General features: G+C 47.3%; 5 protein-coding genes across 5 annotated transcripts, besides 2 other annotated features; 4 read left to right on the forward strand and 1 right to left on the reverse strand.

The window, feature by feature from the left end:
• Positions 1 to 1,303: 1,303 nt before the first annotated feature.
• Positions 1,304 to 2,037, forward strand: TSTA_067990 (uncharacterized protein; the record flags this gene model as incomplete). Its single annotated transcript, XM_002340717.1, has 2 exons — positions 1,304 to 1,899; positions 1,929 to 2,037. The coding sequence occupies 2 exons, from the start codon at positions 1,304 to 1,306 to the stop codon at positions 2,035 to 2,037; spliced, it is 705 nt and encodes a 234-aa protein (XP_002340758.1).
• A 1,787-nt stretch (positions 2,038 to 3,824) lies between these two features.
• On the forward strand, positions 3,825 to 4,825 carry TSTA_068000 (mitochondrial 54S ribosomal protein YmL39). The gene is made up of 2 exons (XM_002340718.1): positions 3,825 to 4,232; positions 4,292 to 4,825. Exons 1-2 carry the CDS (start codon positions 4,220 to 4,222, stop codon positions 4,459 to 4,461), a joined length of 183 nt encoding a protein of 60 aa, XP_002340759.1. The 5' UTR covers positions 3,825 to 4,219; the 3' UTR covers positions 4,462 to 4,825.
• Positions 4,826 to 7,689: 2,864 nt separating this feature from the next.
• Positions 7,690 to 7,743: a sequence feature (CT-rich).
• Positions 7,744 to 9,096: 1,353 nt separating this feature from the next.
• Positions 9,097 to 11,752, forward strand: TSTA_068010 (protein kinase, putative; the record flags this gene model as incomplete). Its single annotated transcript, XM_002340719.1, has 7 exons — positions 9,097 to 9,139; positions 9,191 to 9,313; positions 9,370 to 9,481; positions 9,529 to 9,733; positions 9,812 to 9,967; positions 10,019 to 10,473; positions 10,531 to 11,752. The coding sequence occupies 7 exons, from the start codon at positions 9,097 to 9,099 to the stop codon at positions 11,099 to 11,101; spliced, it is 1,665 nt and encodes a 554-aa protein (XP_002340760.1). The 3' UTR covers positions 11,102 to 11,752.
• Positions 11,753 to 12,385: 633 nt separating this feature from the next.
• On the forward strand, positions 12,386 to 16,358 carry TSTA_068020 (exo-beta-1,3-glucanase, putative; the record flags this gene model as incomplete). Its single annotated transcript, XM_002340720.1, has 3 exons — positions 12,386 to 13,783; positions 13,833 to 14,848; positions 14,897 to 16,358. 3 exons carry the CDS (start codon positions 12,386 to 12,388, stop codon positions 15,324 to 15,326), a joined length of 2,844 nt encoding a protein of 947 aa, XP_002340761.1. The 3' UTR covers positions 15,327 to 16,358.
• Positions 12,605 to 12,657: a microsatellite.
• TSTA_068030 (sensor histidine kinase/response regulator, putative) lies at positions 14,903 to 20,322 on the reverse strand (the record flags this gene model as incomplete). The annotated part of the gene is made up of 2 exons (XM_002340721.1): positions 14,903 to 16,377; positions 16,450 to 20,322. 2 exons carry the CDS (start codon positions 20,320 to 20,322, stop codon positions 16,039 to 16,041), a joined length of 4,212 nt encoding a protein of 1,403 aa, XP_002340762.1. The 3' UTR covers positions 14,903 to 16,038.
• Positions 20,323 to 22,234: the final 1,912 nt, after the last annotated feature.

Here is a 22,234-nt window from a genome sequence, read left to right on the forward strand (position 1 = left end):
CGCATCGCGGCGGCTATCTGATACACAGGAGATGAAGTATATGACTCGCATCTGCCCTATCAACCCTGAATGCATGCCAGGTCAATGAGTGGTTCGTAACGTCTGCAACGCGTCTATGCGGCACAGTCAATTGAGGAGTAGCGTCTGTCATCCAACCAAGATTCTCTCTCCCGGACTTTTCTTAATAAGGCACAGCCACTGCCTTAGACTGTTTTGGGGATAGTGCAATTATGAGGCTGAAAATCATCCTTCGTCCTCTCAATTCTCTAATCATCATAGACGCTCTGCTCCAGAATAATCTGCTACACTCCTGTGTCTCAGTAGTCGCCAACATGGTTATCACAATCAACCAGCAATTGCAATTGCGCTCAAGAAACATCTATTTCTGTCTGTACGAACATCGTCTGTATTGGCGTTATACCGTTGCAATACTTGAAAACATCTTGAAATCAACGACACCATCGTCAGATACCAGATACCAGGGCCCTGTGGCTGAGCTTCTTCTCGTGTTAAAGATGACAGGTAGATAACGTTCGGGATCTTGAGAAATATCCGAGCATCACACAGACTAGAAAACGTCACTGCCACAGTTTGACGTATCGTATCACCAATTACTCAGCCGCATGCCACTAGACGAAATAAAAGGCTTGTGCGCTTGAGGCTGGTGTTGGCTGACTTCCAAATTTGTAACGGGATACGATAAAAGTGGCTTGACCAGCCTATCACACATCGAACTAAGTATTAGCGAAAGATACGACAAACTCTGTACGAGCAAAATCGCTGCCTGCACTTTCTGGCGCGTGAACAGACGATCCCGGCACACCATCAACTAAAAATCAGCCTCGAGTCTAAATTGGTGTATCGTATTGTTGTGTATCGTACAGTTACAAAATATTGTCTACCTTGACAAACATGGTATTTAATAATTATCGTCAATCTTTCTTTGTTATATATATATAGACATACCTCCGCTCCCCCTCCTTCAGACGAATAATCATTGTCATAGTCATTCATCTGTTACACCTGCCGTCTATAAAGTCAGGACACTTCCCTTGATTCAAAGCTTCCCTCTTACATCCTCCAACTTACTTCAATCTACTCACTTGACTTTGATCACCTGCCTAGTGTTGCGAGGTCTTGTGTGTCTTACATCTTTTCTACATACACCCGACCAACCGTCAAGCTGTCGCTGCCATCTCGTCTAGATCATCTCTCCCTAGACAACTTCCTGCAGGATCGACGACGTCCTCGCAGTGACACTTTCTACGATTACCGGCGCCCATCACCAACACAATCACCCACCATGCCTTTCCTCACCACAACCAGTAGCGATCGCGGCTATAGCCCCGTCGCAAAAGTTCGCGACCTCGAGGCAGATGAATCCTTCGTTCTAACCGAGTACGAAACCCACGCCCGCAAATGCACCCGCTGCATCGACGCCCTCGACGCCTTTCGCGAGGGTCGTCTCCTCTGCGAGCGCGGACTCGGCTACGCCCGCGACGTCGCAAACTATATATTCACCAAATCCGGAAAGGCATATTCGGCCGTCGACAATGAGCATGACGAGGAAGTTCTCGTGCGCATTCCGCGGGAATACAAGGCTTCGCGCCGGTTGTTGTTGGCCATTGAGGAAGGGTTGCGGTTGCGTCGCGATCAACCCATCGTTAGCTACGATGCTACCTACCCTGTTGGCGCACGTCGACCTGCCGAAAATGCGGGTGCTGGCGGTGATGACGACGAAACTGTCACTGAGATTATTGAGCGTGCTCCTCGGACCCGTCGTCGCGTTATTATCTACCGTCGCACTTCGCCCGGTCGAACTTCCTCGAGCAGGGGATCGTTATATGAAGCCGATCGAGTCGATCGTCAAGAGCGCCGACAATACATTCGAGTATCACGGTGAAGCACCGAAACAAACAAACAAAAAGTTTCAAATCTACCAAAACCGGGTGTAATACAATCGGTATTGATCTTGCGCCGACTAAACCGTTAAGTCGCGACAATCGCAAAACGGGAATCCTATCGGAGGATGAGTGAGTCATGAGTGACTCGCATTAGGCACATGCACCTTCCAAATGACTTTAACGCATTATTGGTTGCCGACCTCCTGTTTGGGTCTAGTGTCCCACGGGATCCCGGGAACTAACCTCAACACGGCATAAAACGGGGCACATCCCGCTTTGCAGACTTTGTGGGACACAATCTATCCAATCAGCTTTTAGCTTATATGCTTCTTGATTTCAGTGATCAATGATTGGTTGCTTTTCTTTTGTCTTTGATGATGAACGAATACATGTATATGTTCTTAGCTAGTGAATGACAATTGATACGAGGACATCTAATAGTACTTGACTGTAGAAATAAGAAAGTTCCCACATATTGTCCGTGTCTACTCCATAGTAATGCGATGCAGGCTATGCACCCTGCATCCTTAGATCCACTTTCTTCAACATAGCCACCATGACTGCTGCATACAGTTACATACATTGATCAATGAATTGCTTCTTTAGACTTGATTGTGACTCACTACTCTTATCAAGATTCAGAATTGGCTGATGCATAGTCTAGACTTGTACCCTGTTATCGGCGTACTAAATGGGAAGTAGTTTACTGAATACCGAACACGACGAATACATGGATGATTTTGTTTATCGGGAAGTACTACATAGCATGCATGCTAAAGGCATATGCTAATTCTTCGATGGGTTTATATATATGTATATGTCGAAAGAATATTCAGTATATTTTGAGTTTGTATCAAGCTCAATTTTCCAAGTATTCTCCGCGCACCTCCAGTGGTTAGTGTACAATCCATGTAAAGTCCGGTACGAATAAAGTACACCTCGCAGATAACTAACTACTAACTATACCAGACATCTATTTCTTCATTCACGATTCACGTTAGAACATCTTCTATCTAACCATGTCTATGACTCATAAATAAAACGTCTGATCCAGAGACAAGACAATTCCATCCAATAAGATATAGTACGGACTCTCTGGCTGCCTAGTCGCCAAGGTCTCTCTGCATTGTGGCTAGTGCTTGTACTGCATATCAGGTAATGATACATTACAATATACCTCCGTACTGAACGTGTAAAAATAACGTGGGTGTGTATTGGTCTGCTGACGCCGTACATCGATCTAATTATCGATAGTCACTTGTATTTATGGTATGGTAGTTTACCTGACTCACTCCGCGCCCATCCATCTACATCTACATACGCCTTTTGAATAGTCCTGCAACTAACTTATGTATGTTTAGAGGGTGTGGTAGATCGACCTCATCCAATTTCGTCATTATGCAGTTGGATCTCCGGTATATTCGGATGCTCCTTCCGACAAACGTTCTGATATGTAGGTATGTGGGTGAATGTCTCAGTGATAAGAATAGAACCAACCCGGAAAGTTTTGGGAATTGTGTCATGTGGACTATCGTTCCAAAATTTTGATATTCCCGGTAGTCGTCAGCTGCCATGATCTGGATATCCATCGAGCACATAGTATAATATGGGTATATGTAGTCCACGAGGCCACCTGCATACATCCGCATATCAAAATAATCAGGATATGAACCGACTCTCCACGAATCACGGCTGGATGTATTGGAGTTGGACGGAATGCGGCCCGGGCCTAAAACGTGCGTCTATCCAACAATTTGATATGTATTTGTAATGGAGTATATGTCGATCTTGTGTGTCGAGTCAGGATAGGAAATAAGTTAGGTGTGTTTGGTTTGGGGGGTGGTGTTGCGGTCAGCAGGCGTTACACGGAGATTTGTATTGATCAAGGTTGTGTCAATAGCTAGGAGATGTGCCGGAACCGATATCCATGTTTTTAGATGAAATTTTTAACCGATTATGAATACTTTAAGGAGGATTCAAACTCGAGAGAGCTGTACAGCAAGAGTGGGCCCACTACCTATATACAAATGGACTGGCCAATAACTTATCGACAATCACGTGAATAAATCCCGAACGTCGAGCCGCATCTCCGAAAAACATCAATTTGGAAATAGATTATTTTAGTTCACGATCTTCCTTCACATCACATACATAACGACTGTGCTCCGGTATTGACACGGAGCGGATTATATCGAAGCACCTCTGAAATACTTCCGTGCTTCGACACAGTCCGAACGAGTGACTTGCGAACATAAGCGAAAGATTTCAAGTCTTCGGACCGACAACCACACCAAGTCATTCAATAAACACACAAAATGGCAAAGAAAGGTACACCCCTTGCTACTCCGCATAGATATACGATTCGGCCGAAACTAATTGATATCCAGCAAAATCACGAACAATAACCGTCCGTCTCATCTCAATGGCCATGACCGGCTTCTACAGAACAATGATCCGACCACGAACCCATCGTCCACTGAGTATGCTCAAATACGACCCCGTCGTGAGGAAGAAGGTACTCTTTTTGGAGGCTACAAAAGGTGGGAAGGCGAAGTGATTTATACTTTATAAATCTCATGGGATGTTAATATGTTTGAGTATGTGATTAGAAGGTGGAGGAGAGATGGTGATTTACATTCTGTATGAATATTTATTGGCGTTCTTTGTGTGTTTAATATTTTGTGGTATATTTGCGTTGTTGCATTGGGAGCTGAATGATATAATATCCCGTTTTCTGCTCTTCGATTCGTTCCTGGATTCTTGGTGTGATGTTCTGGCTCAGGGTGGACGTGTGCGTTCCGAGTGGATGCCTCCACTGGACGGTAATGACCCGATAGCATGCCACTTCAAGCCCCTCGAGGTTGACGGACTTCGAACAGCTCAGTGCAGATTCAGTGAAAATCTATTGGAGGACGCATGTGCGATTGATTATCGCAAAGACAGCGCCATCGAAGCACACGGACTTTCCAGTTGGTTAACATTTTTCTTGTGGCAGTTCCAGATTCGTAGCAACCTACTTCTCAACGGACGGGGTCACAAATACCTGAGATAAACCCATGCGAGATACATCGTAGACGGCAACTAATTATTCCTAACCGTAAACGAAACCCCCTTCGCCGTATCTGGTAACTTGCTCACAATATGTCGACGGAACATCATCGTCACTATGGGATCTTTCCTAGTCTGTAAATTATGTGATGTGCAACGATGTACCTAGTCTCGACTGAACTCCGTCAATAGCGACATTTGCATGCGATAATGAGCGCATGCTCTGTGCTTGGTAGTGAATTTGAGGAAGAGGAACATGCTAGTGTGATGGCGTGTATGACGGATCGCTTTCAATACTCCAATGTATAACGGCAGAAGTGTCGAACAGAAAAGTAGTGTGATAGCTGTGAGTTACCTCCGGCGATAATTTATCTTCCAGACACCTGACAGAAACCCCTGTCGCGGTCATAAGGGTTGTAAATACAATTTTCGGATAGAGCAGTTGACTTGTTCAGCAACCTAGCTGAGAAACTCATTGGATCTAATCCACTAAGCACTAGGAATGAACCACTGAGGGTATCCATGGATTTCTTTAAAACGGATAAAAGTCCTCGAATTAGTGTGAAATTTACTTCGCAAGGCGATTATAAACTGTCGATGTTAGGATATGCACAGACTATCCAATGAAATCGCTCGGCGATTGATAGATCTATCTGATCTGGATATGTGTGTGGAGGAGCGATAGATTATTGAATGAGGACGTGATATCAGCCTAATATCTGATTTATTAATCAGTTTGATGTTTAGGTCTTCCTTATATAAATAAACCTCATGGGTCGTCAGCAACACCATCCCAAGAAGATGTCTCCGCGCCGATGTAGGCGCCATGCATATCAGAGCCGACGATAAGGAAATTGGAGATATTTCAACGTCAATGAACCGTCCATACATGGTAACGACGAAGTAAAGCCATATAAAGAGGTTCAATCGGTGCCAATAAATTGAGCCATTTCATTACTTGGAGCAGAGGATCTATGATCATGGTCCTGTACTGTATGTCGTCTACCCTCTGTTGGATAGGTCGTGAATCTAACAACACTACTGGCATGCGGTTCCTCAAACTGGTCAACTGTCACCAACATGAGAGCGTCCATAGTCTTCACACCTCGAACTCTCGGTTGGAGTTGAATGAAGTATCACCCATGGTCCGTTTTTGCATCCTATGAATGATCATCTTGACCGCCTGATGGCCCTGATACACCATATAAGCTCTTTACTGGAGTTGGACGTCCTCGCAACTGCCATAAATCCCCCCCGGTGGGGGGGAAGAGGGAAGAAGGGTGGTTATCGTTCGTTGGCCGGGCTTTTTGGGAAATGTTAGTTGAACTTGGTAGTGCGCGACCTGGGCGATTTATTCCGCGTTGGCGTACCTAGGTATAATCTGATCTGGCTGACTGGGGTTATATTGCTTGAGAGATCTAGCAGTGGAAGTCTGACTTGGATTCCATATGACGGGCTGTAGTGGAGTTTGCTCGTCAGATAAAACTGACAACACCTGGCAGTCTCCGAAGTCATCATCTTCGCCGGTCTTCGGGCTCTACGAGATCTACCTGATTCCAGAGCCCATTCCTCCATTACACATTTTTCGGCCGCAAGATTCGTGGGGGTGTGTTCTCTAGACATGATGTATCAATACCCTACTATTGCTATGCAGGATGTTGCACTTCCTTTTCTGCAGCAGGCGTTGTGCGAGACGGACGTTCCTACAGAGTGTATCGTTGTTGTTCGTGACGAGCAGGTATGGACGATGCGGTTGGTAGCGCCATCTCGGGAAGATCTGGTTTCTCACCACAACTTGAGAGGATAGTACCGGAATCGCTTATAGGAGCTGAGTTATCCGGTACGTAGGCCAACGCCAACGCGCGACGCTATTGTGCAGACGACGGTATTTGTTGCCGATACTGCGTTTATGGCGCGGGCAATTGCTCTGGATGCATAGCATGGAAATCCGAATGTAGGAGACGTGAGACGCACCAAATGTATGCTCCTTAGTCCCTTCGATGACGGCGCTTCTTTATCTTCAGCTTTTAATACTCTTCGAGCTTCTCGATCTCGGAGGTCTACCGAAGCTCGGAAGTTTGTCGTATCCACTTGACTTCTCTAACAGACTAACACGGGAACTTCGGTCCAACTGACGGGAAGGATTCGAGGATGGCTTCTGAAACACGCGTTTTTCACGGACGAAAGGTACGTTTTGGTGCTAGTCGATGATACGAGACTTGATCTGAAATTTGAGATGATGATTTGCGGCATTGCCGAGTATGCGGTTTTATCTAGTGATCGTATCCCAGCCAGGCATGAAACAGGCATCTGGTTACACGTTACACAGTTAAACTAGGTACGCATACCCTGTGGTGATGGCCTGATAGGGCTATTACCTACCAGTGCGATTTGCGTGTCATGCTTACAGTCAGAAACTGTGCATCCTTCGTCCCGCATGTTTGCAGTTTCGGTGATAGCTTTTCAATATGACGACGATATTGTTCACCCGATGGGACAAGTGTCATCTCGTTATAATATTAATACCGATTATTATTATTAATGATAGATATTAGTCCACCGTCTCATATATGAAAGATCGAACAGCCATACTCTATATGGCATATGGCATTATGGCATATGCACCTGTCGGCAGACAAAGAGCTGGACCTGGCACGTGATGCCTGATCAGCCCGCACCTGAGATTGGGGCCGCCCTTTGCTGTCTGAGAGTCTGTACTCCGTATATCCTCCGTAAACTCCTCCCACTTCCTCCCCTTCCTCCCCTTCCTCTTCTTCCTCCTCTTCCCCCTAAACCATTCTCTTTATCCTGCAGTCGTAGGGATTTTACCCTCCGGACTGCTGTAGCGGCTTGGCATCTGAGTCCGGAGGATTTCTCTAGGATAGAACCCTTCCGGAGGCATATACCAGTGTTCGTGTGTTGTAGCGGAAAAGCAAGCTTCACGTGAAGGCCAGAGCCAGTCAGGGCGCCGCTGGTGGAGAAGCTGGATGATCTTTTTGAAAAGGAAAGGGAAAAAACGTTCACCGCGTGGCCGCCGCTCTGCCTCAGGCTTGTGGTTGGTTGGTTGTGTATGCGTGTAGAGTTTGTACTAAGTAACCTAGCAGACAGTGGGTTTAGTGGTGTTAGTAAAGGAGTCGACTCTCCATCATCGCCAGAGAAAAGACCAGGCACATCGATCGCTCCTTCCTCTTTTCGCTCTTGCCTTCTTTCTCTCTGTCCTCCCGACGACAAACCTCACCACCCGTCTCGTCGGCCTCCATCCTCTTTATCCTCGTCTTATCCTCACTCACCTTTTTCTTTCCTCTCCACCTCCCGTCGGCTATTGTCTCCCTTTCTCGCGGGCATTGGCCTTGTCATAATCTAATTAATTCAAGACAAGGCTTTTGTCTGTTCTCCCGCGATTTCGATTTCAGTCGCTCTCATTGGCCTGTACTGTCTTTTTGTACCGACGATATTTTCGACTTGCCGTACGCGGATCTCAGCTTACGATCGCAGCCTGTCCTTGTCGTGCAACCGAGAACAACTACCAAGCGCCAATACCAGCTGAACTATCGAAAAAACGGCCCTTCTCCTTACACGACATTTTACTCCGCAGGGTTCCTTAATTCCGAATCTCTAGCTTGTACATTCGAGTCATCTTGGTATCGTCGTCATCCTCTCTCTTCGTCGTTAATTCTACCATTCGGCTCCCCTCCGAAGAATCGAGACGCAGCTACCAAAGTTACGGTATTTACGATATTTTCAGCGAGATATAAGTAGCGGCGTGGAAGCCACACTCGTCTACGTTGTCGCTTATCCTACCCAATTGCCTGCCACGGCCTACGGAGATACGGGTTGACGAGGGAAGCTATTGCGACGCATCACAATTGAAGTCTCGAAGGTATCGGAAATCGGACCGAGGGAAGCGTCTGATTGATCGGTCACAATTAAGCTGTTTGCAGTTTTGGGCAGTTAAGTCTCTCGATTAAACGAAACGGATTCTTGCCCCGGGGGGAGGTACAAACAGACACCAGTTCTCGTCCTCGGTATATGTCGACTACCACCACGATAGACATACACATCGTACGGTAATGACGGGACTTATTTACGGCCTATTCTCCATCAATTAAGTTTTGTGTTTTTTTTTTTATCTCCCTGGTCAATCATGGGAAATTCTCAGGGAAAACCGGTGGCCTTCACTGACGAGGGTAAGTCCGCACTCAAATATGTCTATATTTCTCTAACGTGAGAGTTCATAGTCAACCTCAACCATTTCCGCCTGCTCCGCGTCGTCGGCAAAGGAGCCTTTGGCAAAGTCAGAATTGTCGAACGAAAAGATTCCGGCTTGACTTTTGCCTTGAAATATATTCGGAAGGAAGAAGGTATGTCACATGCGGTCTCAATGGATAACTGTTGCTGACGGACCGGACCTATGAAGTGGTACGATCAGAAAGCGTCCGAAACATTATCCGCGAAAGACGCATGCTCGAGCATCTCAACCATCCGTTCCTATGTAACTTGCGATATAGTTTTCAAGATATTGAGTACATGTACGTTGACCGCTTCTATTTGCCAAGCTATGCTGACGAATTTCTAGTTACATCGTTGTCGATCTTATGAATGGCGGTGACCTACGTTTTCACATCTCGAGGAAATGCTTCACCGAAGAAGCCGTGCGTTTTTGGATGGCAGAACTTGGCTGTGCATTGAGATATATTCATTCCCAAGGCATCGTCCATCGTGATCTCAAACCGGATAATGTGCTACTTGATTCGCAAGGCCACGTGCATTTGGCAGATTTTGTACGGTTTTTTTTTTTTTTTTCCCCTCCCTTTTCTTCCTCAAAACCCCTTCTGTCAACTACCGACTGACTCTCATAGAACGTCGCATCCGATTACAAACCCGGAAAACCGTTGACGAGCAAATCTGGTACGCTAGCGTATTTGGCACCTGAAGTCTATGAAGGCGGCGGTTATTATTTTGAAGTTGACTGGTGGTCTTTGGGCGTCACCTTTTATGAATGCATCTACAACAAGGTGAGATGACTACTTGAATGTATTGATCTTCACAACTAACAGAAGCTGCAGCGTCCGTTCGAAGGCCGTAGTCAAGAAGCCCTCTCCGAGGCCATTATCAAAGCACAACCGAAATACTATGCCACGAACCCTCCTGTCTCGATCCCCTGCCTACGAGCCATGGCCGCCCTGATGGAAAAAGATCGCAGCAAGCGAATCGGTGCAACTGGTTTCGAGACCTTCACATCACACATCTTCTTTGCCGACATTGACTTCGAGGCCTTGGAGAGGAAGGAAATCGATCCAATTTTCACGCCGTCTAGCGAAAAGACCAATTTTGATGCAACTTATGACTTGGAGGAGCTTCTTCTAGAAGAGGCACCACTAGAAGCTCGCGCACGGAGACAGAAGCCTCGAGCCGAATTACGAGACGATGCGACGGCCAAGGAGATTCGCGAAGATGAGTTACATCGTATCATTGAGACCATGTTCGAGCCTTTTGACTACACGCAGGTCAATTACGATGGGTATGTCTGGGAACAGGATACAAGTCATCAAGAATCTACTAATATGCCATCAATTAGCAATGCCGCCGCTGCATTGGCTGCATCGTGCAATCCTGAGGATCAACTCCCCTCCACAGGAACGAATACTGGGTCTGGATCGGTACATTCTCGACAAATGTCACAGTCAAATTCTCTGAGCGGAACATCCCCTCCTCAACAGGGAGATAAGTCTTTGGTCAATCAGGCGGCAAATTCAGTTGCTCCAACTTCGGTTCCCGAAGAAGAGCGTCTCTCCACATCGTCCTCCCGAACGAATCGTCAGCCAGTTCCGCAGCCGCCTACCTCGTTTAGTCGACCACTGCCACCATTACCACCCAATCTACGACAGAAGGGGGCTACTCGAAAGATGAGCAAGGGTGGCGGCGTTCAAATGGTGTTGGAAGAATCTGGTAGTTGGAGCGAGCTTGCAGACCAGAGTGCTACCCTTCCGGCAGAAGGATACGAAGGACTCCTTAGCAAAGGGCAGAAACCACCGAATAGTGGCATGCTGTCCTTCTTGAGTCGTAAAAAGGGGCGCGAGCGAAGTCCAAAGCCTACTGAGCCAGGTGTTCTCGGTAAAGAGGGTGCTCGTCATATCATTGCCGGTTGAAGTGACTGATCATAATGATAATCGCTTCGCTAAGAGTGCATGAAATACAGAGCGCGGCATCTGCAGTTAACATAGGAGGTCTTTTTTCGGGTTTAGGATGATGCCAGCACGACGTTAGTGCAGCCATTGGAGTTAGGCTTTCGACTCATCCGTGGCCTTTTTCGCTCGACTACAGTCGGGCCTGACATGATGACGGGTGATCCATGTCCATATCACCATCAAGTATCATCTCCACTTGCGTCTTTAGGACCGACCTGAACATACGGTTGTTGGTCAGGAATATTTTCTGTTTTGGTTGCAAGAAACGACGTTTCACGATTTTTCTTACTAATACATACACATACCATTCCATATTCGAGTCATGTCGCTTGCCATTGTGCGTTTCGAACTTTCAGTTTGATACCTGATACCTTGAACCTAATACAAGAGTTATCACAGTTTCCTTTGAATATATGCATGGGGTGGCACAGTTCTGCTAGTTGGCGACTGACTCAACTTATGATGAATCTCTGTTTTACATACCCAGCATTATTTCATCTTTCGTGCGTCACAAGTTTGTCAGATTCTCACTATATTTATTTTCCTGGTTCATGTATTTTTACAGAGCGGTTTAGTCAATAGAATTCGGCCGTTGTCATAATTGATCTCTACTGATGAGATTATCGCAAATATAAAGGAGATGACTGCGCTGCCCAAGCGCTCAGCATCCTGGGCATACCATCATGGAAGTTTATAGCACCGAGAATGCGGGACGGATCGATCATGTGGCAGTGAGATTGGTTGGCCCAGCAACACACAGAGTGGCTGCTGCTCAAGAGGAATATGTGAACTCTCGGGAATTTTCTGGATTTCTCTTGGTATGAAGTTTATAGAGAAGAATAATCGGTATAAGTAATTGCTTCATAAAAGAGTATGTCTCAATTCTTCGCCTGGTAAGTTTCTGCCAAGTAGGCAGATGTCTTGGTCACGGCGGTGCCAACCCCAAGACGCGCGTATATAGATAACTGCATAGTTGTTTGTTTACCCAACTCAATTGCTTCAATTACTTCCTCTATTTTCTTGCTCAACAGTCTACACGCATTTGTATTGGCGTCTGATCTCAATTATTGGGGGAATTGAAATTTGCATTCATTTTTTGTTCAAGTCATTTCAGTGCATTGATTGTGCTACGTACTAGATACACCCCTTCATTCCTTCCCCTCAGTCACGAGATCAAACCTCTAAACCCAACCAGAACATTCTTTGATCTACAACAGCAGCGACACCAACAAGAAAAAAGCATAAATGCCCAGTCACTCCCGGACTCGAGACGGCAATTACCACCGCGATCGTGCTGAGCGGGATTATTACTCTCGTCATCGACGATATAATAAAGACGATCGACTTCGGGGCGAGGAGGTCGAGGTTGAGGTTGATGATCCACGGAATGAATATGATCGCCGTCGATATGAGCGTTCTATTCCGCGACGTGGTCAATCCCGGGGCTACGAGACGGTAGAAGTTGAGGAAGAAGAAGATGAGGAGGAGGAAGAGGAGGAGGAGGAGGAGGAGGAAGAAATAGTTGATAATTCGCGATCGCGGCACAGATCGGTTCCACGACGAGTACCAGAATACGATGACCCGCCTCGTACACCCCGACGATCGAGACCTGAAATGCAAGACAGATACAGAGATGAATATAATAGTAGACAACGGACGAGAGACAAAACACCAAAAGCAAAAGAGTCTCCCGCAACGTCGCCAAAGAAGAAACTAGATCGTGAGGGGTATAGGAGGAATACGGGTCGAGCTCCGCAAGGAAGTCCAGTGAGAGAACGGAGACACCGGCACAGATACGAAGAGGATATCAGAGTGGTTGGTGATCAAGATCGGACTCGGGATAAACATCGAGACAGGGAATTGCGCAGACAGCAGCGTTGCAAGGAACGTCGCGATCGGGAAGATGCTGCCCAGAAACATACGAGTACAGAATCGACGAATAGTGCGTCGCAATTGCTTAGTGCTGATGCGCTGGCTAAATTGAATGACTATTATGAACGGGAACGAATGAGAACGCCGAAGCAACAGAATGATGATGAGAATAATGAGCGAAGGGAACGGCGACGGCAGAGGACGAGGGATGTCGCTGCTGTGGAAGACGAGGATGATCGCATTCGGGTCGAGAAGAGGAGAGAGCGCCGACGGCCGCCGTCACAACAACCGGAACAAAGAGCTGATTATCGTAGAGAAAAGAAGGCATTTTATGATGACGATAATGATACTGAGCTTGTATCACCCCGTCATAACCAGAAACGTCGACTTGTCTCTGGCGCACTGATGGAAGAAGGTCGGAGCAACAAGTTATCGTTCTGGAAACGTTTCGGTCGTCGCAATGATCTAGCGGACGAAAAAGTTGTTGACGACGATGGTGATGACGGCCATGGAGGCGGCGGTGGCTCTTTCTACAGTCGAGATCTTAAGGAACCCCGCGACGATGATTATGATCACGTACCGTTCTGGCGGCGGAAGCGCAACCTGATTATAGCTGGAGTGGTCGTATTACTTCTTGCTATTATCATACCCGTTGCGGTTGTTGAGTCGAGAAAGAAAAGTATCACCTCATCATCTGGTGGTAGTGGTGGAAGCTCATCGTATGGTCCACTAAATGGCAGTTTGTCCTCTATCTCGGAGGATAGCATTCCAGTATTACTCCAGTCCCATCTTTTGAAAGTGCGCCGACTAACGTTTGTAGGCGTCGGCAAAGGGGACAATTCTAGATCCATTTACATGGTATGATACACGAGACTTTAACCTCACTTACACCAACGAAACAGTCGGCGGACTACCACTCATGGGCCTTAATTCAACATGGGACGACTCTGCACAACCAAACAGCAATGTGCCACCCCTGAACAAAGAGTTCTCATACGGAACTATGCCTATCCGAGGAGTCAACATTGGAGGATGGCTATCAATTGAGCCGTTCATCACACCATCATTTTTCTCTAGGTACCCCGTTACAGACGGGGTCATCGACGAATACACATTGACACAGAAACTTGGATCTGCCGCGGCTGCTACCATAGAACAGCACTATGCCACATTCATTCAGGAAGAAGACTTTGCCGAAATCGCGGCTGCAGGACTGGACCATGTTCGAATCCCGTATTCATATTGGGCTGTGACCACGTACGAGGGTGATCCATACGTCAAACAAATCTCATGGCGGTATCTGCTACGGGCTATTGAGTACTGCCGCAAATACGGACTGCGAGTCAATCTCGATCTCCACGGTCTTCCGGGGAGTCAAAATGGATTCAATCACAGTGGACGACAGGGATTGATCAGATGGTTGAACGGAACGGACGGAGCCTTGAACGCTCAACGATCCCTCGATGTCCACAATCAACTCTCTCAATTCTTCGCACAACCTCGTTACAAAAACATCATCACCATCTACGGCCTAGCTAATGAGCCGCCGTTACTATCCATTGACATCTCCACGGTCCTCAACTGGACAGTCCAAGCCACGGAGATTGTGCAAAAGAACGGAATCAAAGCCAAGATATCCATGGGAGACGGATTCTTGAATCTTGATAAATGGCAATTCATGATGAAGGACAATGTGCCACCGAACCTGCTGCTGGATACGCATCAGTATACCATTTTCAACATCAATGAGATTGACCTTAATCATACAGCCAAGATCGATTTGATCTGTAACTCGTGGCTGCCAATGATTCGAAAGGTCAATAGCACGACAAATGGGTACGTTTCTCCCCCCTAATAATTAAGAACAGCACTAATAATGAATAGATTCGGCCAAACAATCTGCGGCGAATTCTCCCAAGCAGATACAGACTGCACCCAATACCTCAACAACGTCAACACCGGCACCCGCTGGGAAGGCACTCTATCCGGTAGCACAACTGCCTACTGTCCCACAGCAAAGGGTACCACCTCCACCAACCGAGGCAGTACCTGCAGCTGCGCCTCCGCCAACGCAGACGTCAGCGGATTTTCCTCAGAGTACAAACTGTGGCTTCAAACATACGCCGAAGCACAATTCTCCGCGTTCGAGTCTGCTATGGGCTGGTTTTATTGGACATGGCAGACTGAATCGGCGCCACAATGGAGTTATAAGCAGGCGAGACAAGCCGGGTTTATGCCTGAGTTGGCTTATAAGCCTAATTTTACGTGTGGGAGTGCAGTGCCGAGTTTTGGGGCGTTGCCGGAGTATTATTAGCCTTGAAGCTTTTTGCAAGACTTTCTTGTTGTCTTTTTCGTTAATATACCTTGTTCCTTTCCCATCGAGCAAAAGCACCATATGCAAGGGCTTTTTGGTGTGGAGTACGTTGATTCAAGCGATTTACATATAATTCATGATACCTGACCACATCGGAAGGCATAACAGAAACTTAACTTATTCTTCCAATGGATGTTTCTTGTCTTGATCATTCGTATTCTTCTATATGTACAATTGGTATAATATATATGTACACACTCTCTCTCATGACTCGTATGCTTTACAGTGTATGCTAAAGCCAAAAAGACGAGGACTGAAAAGGGCCAAAAAAGGGCCAAAAACACAATGCAAATGGAAAGAGTATCCAACAAAGCTAAATGGGAATAAAAAGCAAAATACGACGCGATGACCAAACTCCGGTCCTGCTTTTTGTCGTAAAGGCGTACACATGTGTGTGTATATGATAATGGGAAATGCCATTAGTGTAAAAAAAAAAAAACACGTGGCTAGCTCGTGAGTTGGTTCCAATTAGGGAACAAGGGAAGGAAGCGATGAATTGGAAGGTTGTGGGAGGGAGGACAAAGTTCTCTAATGTCGTAATAAAGCCTGTCAAGAGCTGGAGCGATAGCTGGATCGAGCAGAGATTATGCCAAAAGGTATGGCCGCGCTAGAAGGACTCTAGCCAAAGGATCATAGTCAAGCGGTTGCGGGATCAACTCGCCTCAGTTTTAACCTCTGCGATCTTTGACCGGTCAAACCAGCCACCGTGCTCCCAGTTACCAGGCAAATAAGTAAGTGCTTTCCTTTCACTATAAGCCTGTAGGCCAGAGAGTATAGCATTGACTCGCTTAAAGTCGATCGGCTTCATAATGTATCCATCGAATCCAGTGTCAATGTACTTTTGGACATCTTTCTCGACAAGTGATGCTGAGACTGCGAATATAGGGACTCGGCCAAGGGGTTTGGCTTTGTCGGATACTTGGACATCGTGAGAGGATTGCTCGAATTTGCGTATCATCTCCGTTGAGTCCATACCGTCCATGATAGGCATCTATATATATATATATATGTATTAGCATGTGCTGAACGTTTTTCATATTAGGGGTTAGAGGGTGAAACAAACCTGAATATCCATGAGGATGGCATCAAATGCCTGTGGATTAGCACGGTATGCAATCGCGCACTCTTCACCGTTTCCGGTCAAATGTACTGAATGTCCAGCTCGCTGCAGTCGTTTCTGCACGATCTTGCTGTTGACAGGGTCGTCTTCGGCGACAAGCACATGAAGAGCGTCAAAAGGATTTTCCTCGGAAGCAACTCCTGGTGAGGTAAGTACTGTTGTCGCTATCGATGCTGACCTTCGTCGAGCCAGTTCTAGTGGTGACGGTGGTCGTTTGACCTCTGTTTCGCCAACTCTCAAAGCACTCATCGGCATGCCAGAGTCTGTGATAGGCTCCTGCCCCGGAGCAGGAGGAGAACCCAGCGGCATCATATGACGAAAATCTGGTGGGCCAGGAAGAGCAATAGGGCCGGGCGTGCCGCTCTTTGCAGAAGAAGTCGAAGATATTGATTGCTGCGTCGCAGAACCAAGGGACTTACTGGAAACGTTTGACTTTCGTGATTCATCCGGTGTTGCAGATCGGTTTACGAGGGCCGGTTCTTGGATGGCACTGATAAGACGATCGGCTTCGCTTCGACCACTTCGAGAACTACCAAAACTGCCACCGCTTCGACTACTCTCTGCGCTCAGTCGTCGCTGACTTTTGGGGCGCGCGTTACTATCAACCAAGAGCACCTCACCCTCCGTCAGGGGTGGTGTACTGGGTGAGGCTACTGGTTCAGGGCCAGTAATTTGAGGGACAGTAGTAGCAACCGGTTGTTCCGTAGGCACGGGGAACCTTAGCAGGATCTTGAAACGACTACCCTTGCCTTCTTCCGACTTCACACTCAGCTGCCCGTGCATGTTACGAACAATTCGAGCAACCAGGGCCAGACCAAGGCCCAGTACACGCTTCTCGCCTCCATCCTGGGTTTCTTTTGCTTGTTCCTTATCTTCATCCTGCTCGTAATAGTAGTTTTCTTCTTCAGACGAGACCTGTTCCAAATCGCGGAACAAAGCGTCGACAGTGGCAGGAGACATTCCCGAGCCTGTATCGTTGACAGCAAACTCGACATCCACTGTCCCATGACTTTCTGGCTGAACTGGGGAGCGCCAAATCTCAACATTCACATGACCGGATTCGGTATGCTGGATAGCATTAGCAATGATGTTGACAATGACTTGGCGCACTCGGCGTTGATCACCCAAAACGGATTTAGGGAGGCCAGAGTATAGCGTGAAATTGTAAACGATATTTTTCCGTTTTGCCTCGCCTTGAAACATTTCTGTAGCTTCCTTGAAAGTGGCATATAAGTCGAAAACCTCATCTTTGATCAGATTCTGTCCCTTCTCCGTATTGGTCAAGTCAAGCAGATCGTTGATGACGTAAATTAAAGACTTGGATGCAGAGTGTGACCTGGCAAGATTCTCGCGAGTCTCTGAGTCCAACGATCCTTCCAAGGCAATCTCCAAATAATTGACAATAGCATTTAATGGAGTTCGAACTTCATGAGCGGAATTGGCTAGCAACAGTTTGGTCAATTGAGTGCTTTGCATAGCCGCTTCCTTTTGTCTCCAGACTTCAATGAACTTTCCGTAAACAAGGCAAAGTACTGCTGCTGTCTCAATATCGGTTTCTGACCACTCTCGCGATCGACTCAGGACAGTTTCTCGCCAAGTCTGAAAACTCTTTCGTGGTTCCAGATAGCCAGTTGTTCCGTCTCTTAGCTTTTTCTCGTAAGGATTTCCCGCCCATTTGATTTCAGTCATTTGCCCTCGTCGGAAGAAAACGATAAAATCCTTCCCTCCAGCAGAAAGAGGTACATACAACAAACCGGAAACATGCTTGAACCCTGGAGGGTACCGTAAGTCCGGAAAGTCCTTGCCGACATCATGGGATGCTAGCACCGAATTGAGCTGGCGCATCTTCAAATATTCAAGCAAAGCCAGGACCTCTGGCGTGTGAGTTATACGACCCAAAAGCTTCGTCTCGTCCCGTATCGACAGAGCGCCATAGTCAGCATCAAATAGCTTCAGAAGATCGTCGGATGAGGCAATAATGTAACCTGAAGGATTTGCCTCTGTAGGAACGGTATTAATGAGTTTCCGGGCTTGCAAGCGCGACGTATACGAAAGCCTCTCAATATTTCGAGAAACTGTATCGCCGATCAAACGACACATCTTGCGAATGGGAAATGATACTCGCATGCCCGTTGCTCCGTACGAGTGACAGGAAATCAGGCCCCACAGCTCGTTGAAGGCATTGATACTGATAGACATTGATGCACGTACGTCCATGTGGGCTAAATACCTGAGATGAACTGGAGACATGGCTCGCAAATATGCATGTGTCATATCTAGAGGCATCTCAAGATCCTTTACAGTCCGACACACAAGACGTGATGTGGTCAGATCACGATCGTAAAGAAGTCTGACCTTGTTGATTTTGTATAACTCCCGTGCTTGTTTCGGGATATCGGACGCAGGGAAATGTAACCCCTTGTAGAGATCCTTGGTCGCTCGAGGATCTACAAGTTCCGCGACGACCATACCGTTCCAGCTGCTGTCGAACTGATAAATCATAACACGATGGAATCCAGTAAGCTCCTTCGCAAGGCCCGTGGCGGTGTTCAAAAGGACATCCAGGGTTGGCGCTGCTGCCAATTGTTCCTGAATTTGAGTCAAGATATTAAACACTTTCATAGCTGCAGCTTCACCTTTCCGTCTCCGAGCATTGCGCAAAACACGGAGGGGGCGACTTATATTGACAGTACTTGCAGCAAGTTCTTCAGGCGTTGGGTCAATGCCCAATGTATCCGAAGGTTCGTCTGGTGTTGTTTGCCCTGAAACATTCAATGGATGAGCCTGGTCATCCTCAAACTCAAATTCGCAGATGATGAGCTTATCGTTGGCATCGTTCACATGCATGGCGCACCAGAACTTCTTCGTTTCACCCGCAGGGTTTGCGATGGAGACAATAAATACTTCTGGCCCATGTATTCTCGGATCGCATGACTCGTCCCTTATGAAATCAACATGGTCGAGGAGGTTATCTTCTTGTTCCTCGGTAAGTATATCGGTGAAACTCTCCAGAGCAAAGAGTTGTTTTGGAGTATAACCGAGTAAATCCGCAGAGTTCTCACTAACCACTCGTACAACCAACTTTCCTTCTTTCTCCTCTTCAAGCGCAAGCAAGACGCCAAAACTTTGAATGGCACCTGGAATATGAATCGGCTCATCCTCACAAAATTGAAAGTCTTCGCCCTCACGCCCGGTTATGATAGCATGACCATTCTCGGTAACGATATGCTGGAATCGTGAAGTGACCAGCTCCGGTTCACCATTCTCCAACGGCCTACTCCGCGGAGGGTCGTCTCTGCCCACAGGAACCCCGCCATCAGTGCTTGAAGTTGAGCTTTGTCCATCACTAGAAAATTGAGCAGATATGTTCTCGATCACGGAGTGACGTGCCGCCTTTGCTGTCTCTTTGTTTTCGTCTGCCACGTCTGAACTGCCCTTCTGGTCTGTAGAATCCTCTGCGCGACTAGCTGCGTCTTGTGTATCCCGCTGATTTACTCCAGAGTATGCACGATTACCTTCCCGAATTGGAGACAGAGGCCTGAAAGGCGGCCACTGTGGCGGAGGCGATTGGGACGTTGGAGGATTTGAGGCAGTCGGATCGACAGATATAACGGAGCGAATAGGGAACACTCGGTCTGGAGTGTCGAAACTAAGCCGAGGGAAACGAGCTTTTGAGGAAGCAGGCAAAGATTGACCAGCATCTGATTGCGCGGAATCTTGTGACGCAGTATCGTGGGATGCGGTAGAAGTATGCTCAGGTCGACCGGTGGTAGTCTCCTCGCCAGTTGGGCTGCCTTGCGGTGAAGTAGACGCCATTGCTGCAAGCGGTCGAGTCTGGTTCTACGCGAGAGAAGTCCCCCCAGCAAGAGGTATGGGTGAATAGCGGATACGAACGAAATTGCGATTCAGTCAGACATCTGGTATGGTGGCGGGTGTTGTTCCGATAAGATGTTTGTATTTCTGATCCTGCACGGTGTTATTCTCACGTACACACTAAGAACGAACGTGGAGCCAGTATATGAGTGTGGCCCTTCAGAACATCGGTCCTATTCTCCGAGAGAGAAACAGAGGTCAGACGAGAAAAAAAGTCGCAGTCGATTCACCAGGAAAGCGCACCGGATTAAGTAATGATTATTGCGTTGCTTGGTGGATCGCCCCTCAAAAAAGAATATGCGGGGCCCGGGAAAGGGGCGGGGATGGCGTATTCTGTGCGAAGATGATTTCTTTCGAGGACGACAGGCGGGAGAGAAGGAGAGTGTCGTGTTTTCAGGATGGTGAGACTGGATAACGATAGGAAGGATGGTTGAGAGGAGGATGTTTAGAGGGGAAGTTTGGTTACTCGGAAAGGCAATCAGTCGGGGCAAATCCAGGAGGGAAACAACGGCTGCAATTCCGCTGTGCAGATGGGTAGTTGCCTTGGCAAACCTGTCACATAACATACGTACGGGCATTTGCCAACAAAGCTTCAGTGCGTATGAAGTTTATGAACGCAGTTAGTTAGGTAATGGTACGAGCTCCATCAGGTCGCTAACACATTACTACTGGCTCACATAGACAAACCCAGTCGCAGTCCAGTCTTACAACCGTACGGAGTGCTGTCTACTGCCATATAACAGACCGCTGTGGTCGACAGCAGCGGGAAGATTTTTGGTTGAGATTCGAGGTTCGATCGACGCCCGTCGCGATCTCACTGGGTCACTGTATGGAATTGAGATTACCGCCCTGTAATATATACCAGATTGCACGTGATAAGTCGTATATGCGTCGTATATGCGGCGATACGCCTGAGGAATTGATGGCAGGGGCAATAAGCGGCGGCAAACCCACACTTTGAGATCTTCAAATTCTGTCTACGGAGTACATCTCTGCAACTTCGTCATCGATATCCTGGCAATCTGGGATGTCGAACGAGTTGTTGGCACATTCTTTGTGGGTGTTAGCCAACGGTGGTAAGTACGCGTAACGCTTGGGTATGAAATTTTGAGCTCCCAAAGGCTAATGCACGATAATTTGCGCTCTAGAACAGATTGGGCCTTAGTGAGCGCCACAAAACAAGATTGAGTGCCGACGCTAAGTGGAGATGATAGAAAAATCTAGCCAATGGGAGTGATTTTAGCAGTGGGCAGATCGGTGGCTGCACATACCGCCCTGACCTCGGGTCGCTTATGTTATTTCCAGCCAATCAGAGGAAATGCGCGCTTCTTTCCGCCAACCCCGGCGGCTATTGGACGAAGGAGATTTCGTCAGTCTCAACGCTCGATGATCCCTGTATAAGGTATCCATGTATGTACCTCCGTGGGAGGACAGAGGCAATTGCATACCAGTTTCTATCAGGAACTGTTCGACCGACGATCTTACTGCCCTCAGCCACTGCAAGGCTAATCGTTCCTCTATCGGGATATGCTCTTCTTCATCGAATAGTGAAACCGCCACACCCGCACACTTCCATTTAATTCTCCACAAAAAAGAAATCTCCGAACCCTGAACAATCCACGTCAACTGGCACGGACGAGAGACGGAGAATCGAGGATGTCAAATGAGATATGCACGTACAAGTTCTTTCACATGCCGAATTCTGGACGCCGAACGGGGACGAATGACACATCAAGCAAACCCCGAGGAGTCGGCATAGACCGAGATTTGATTTCTTCTAGGCCCTCCAGGGACCTGGGGTCCAGTTTAAATCAGAGCGAAAGAATACCAAAATCTTTCCATTATCAGAGTTTTA

Source organism: Talaromyces stipitatus, genomic scaffold (genome assembly GCF_000003125.1).
Source record: "Talaromyces stipitatus ATCC 10500 scf_1105507295523 genomic scaffold, whole genome shotgun sequence".
NCBI classification, from domain to species: Eukaryota; Fungi; Ascomycota; class Eurotiomycetes; order Eurotiales; family Trichocomaceae; genus Talaromyces; species Talaromyces stipitatus.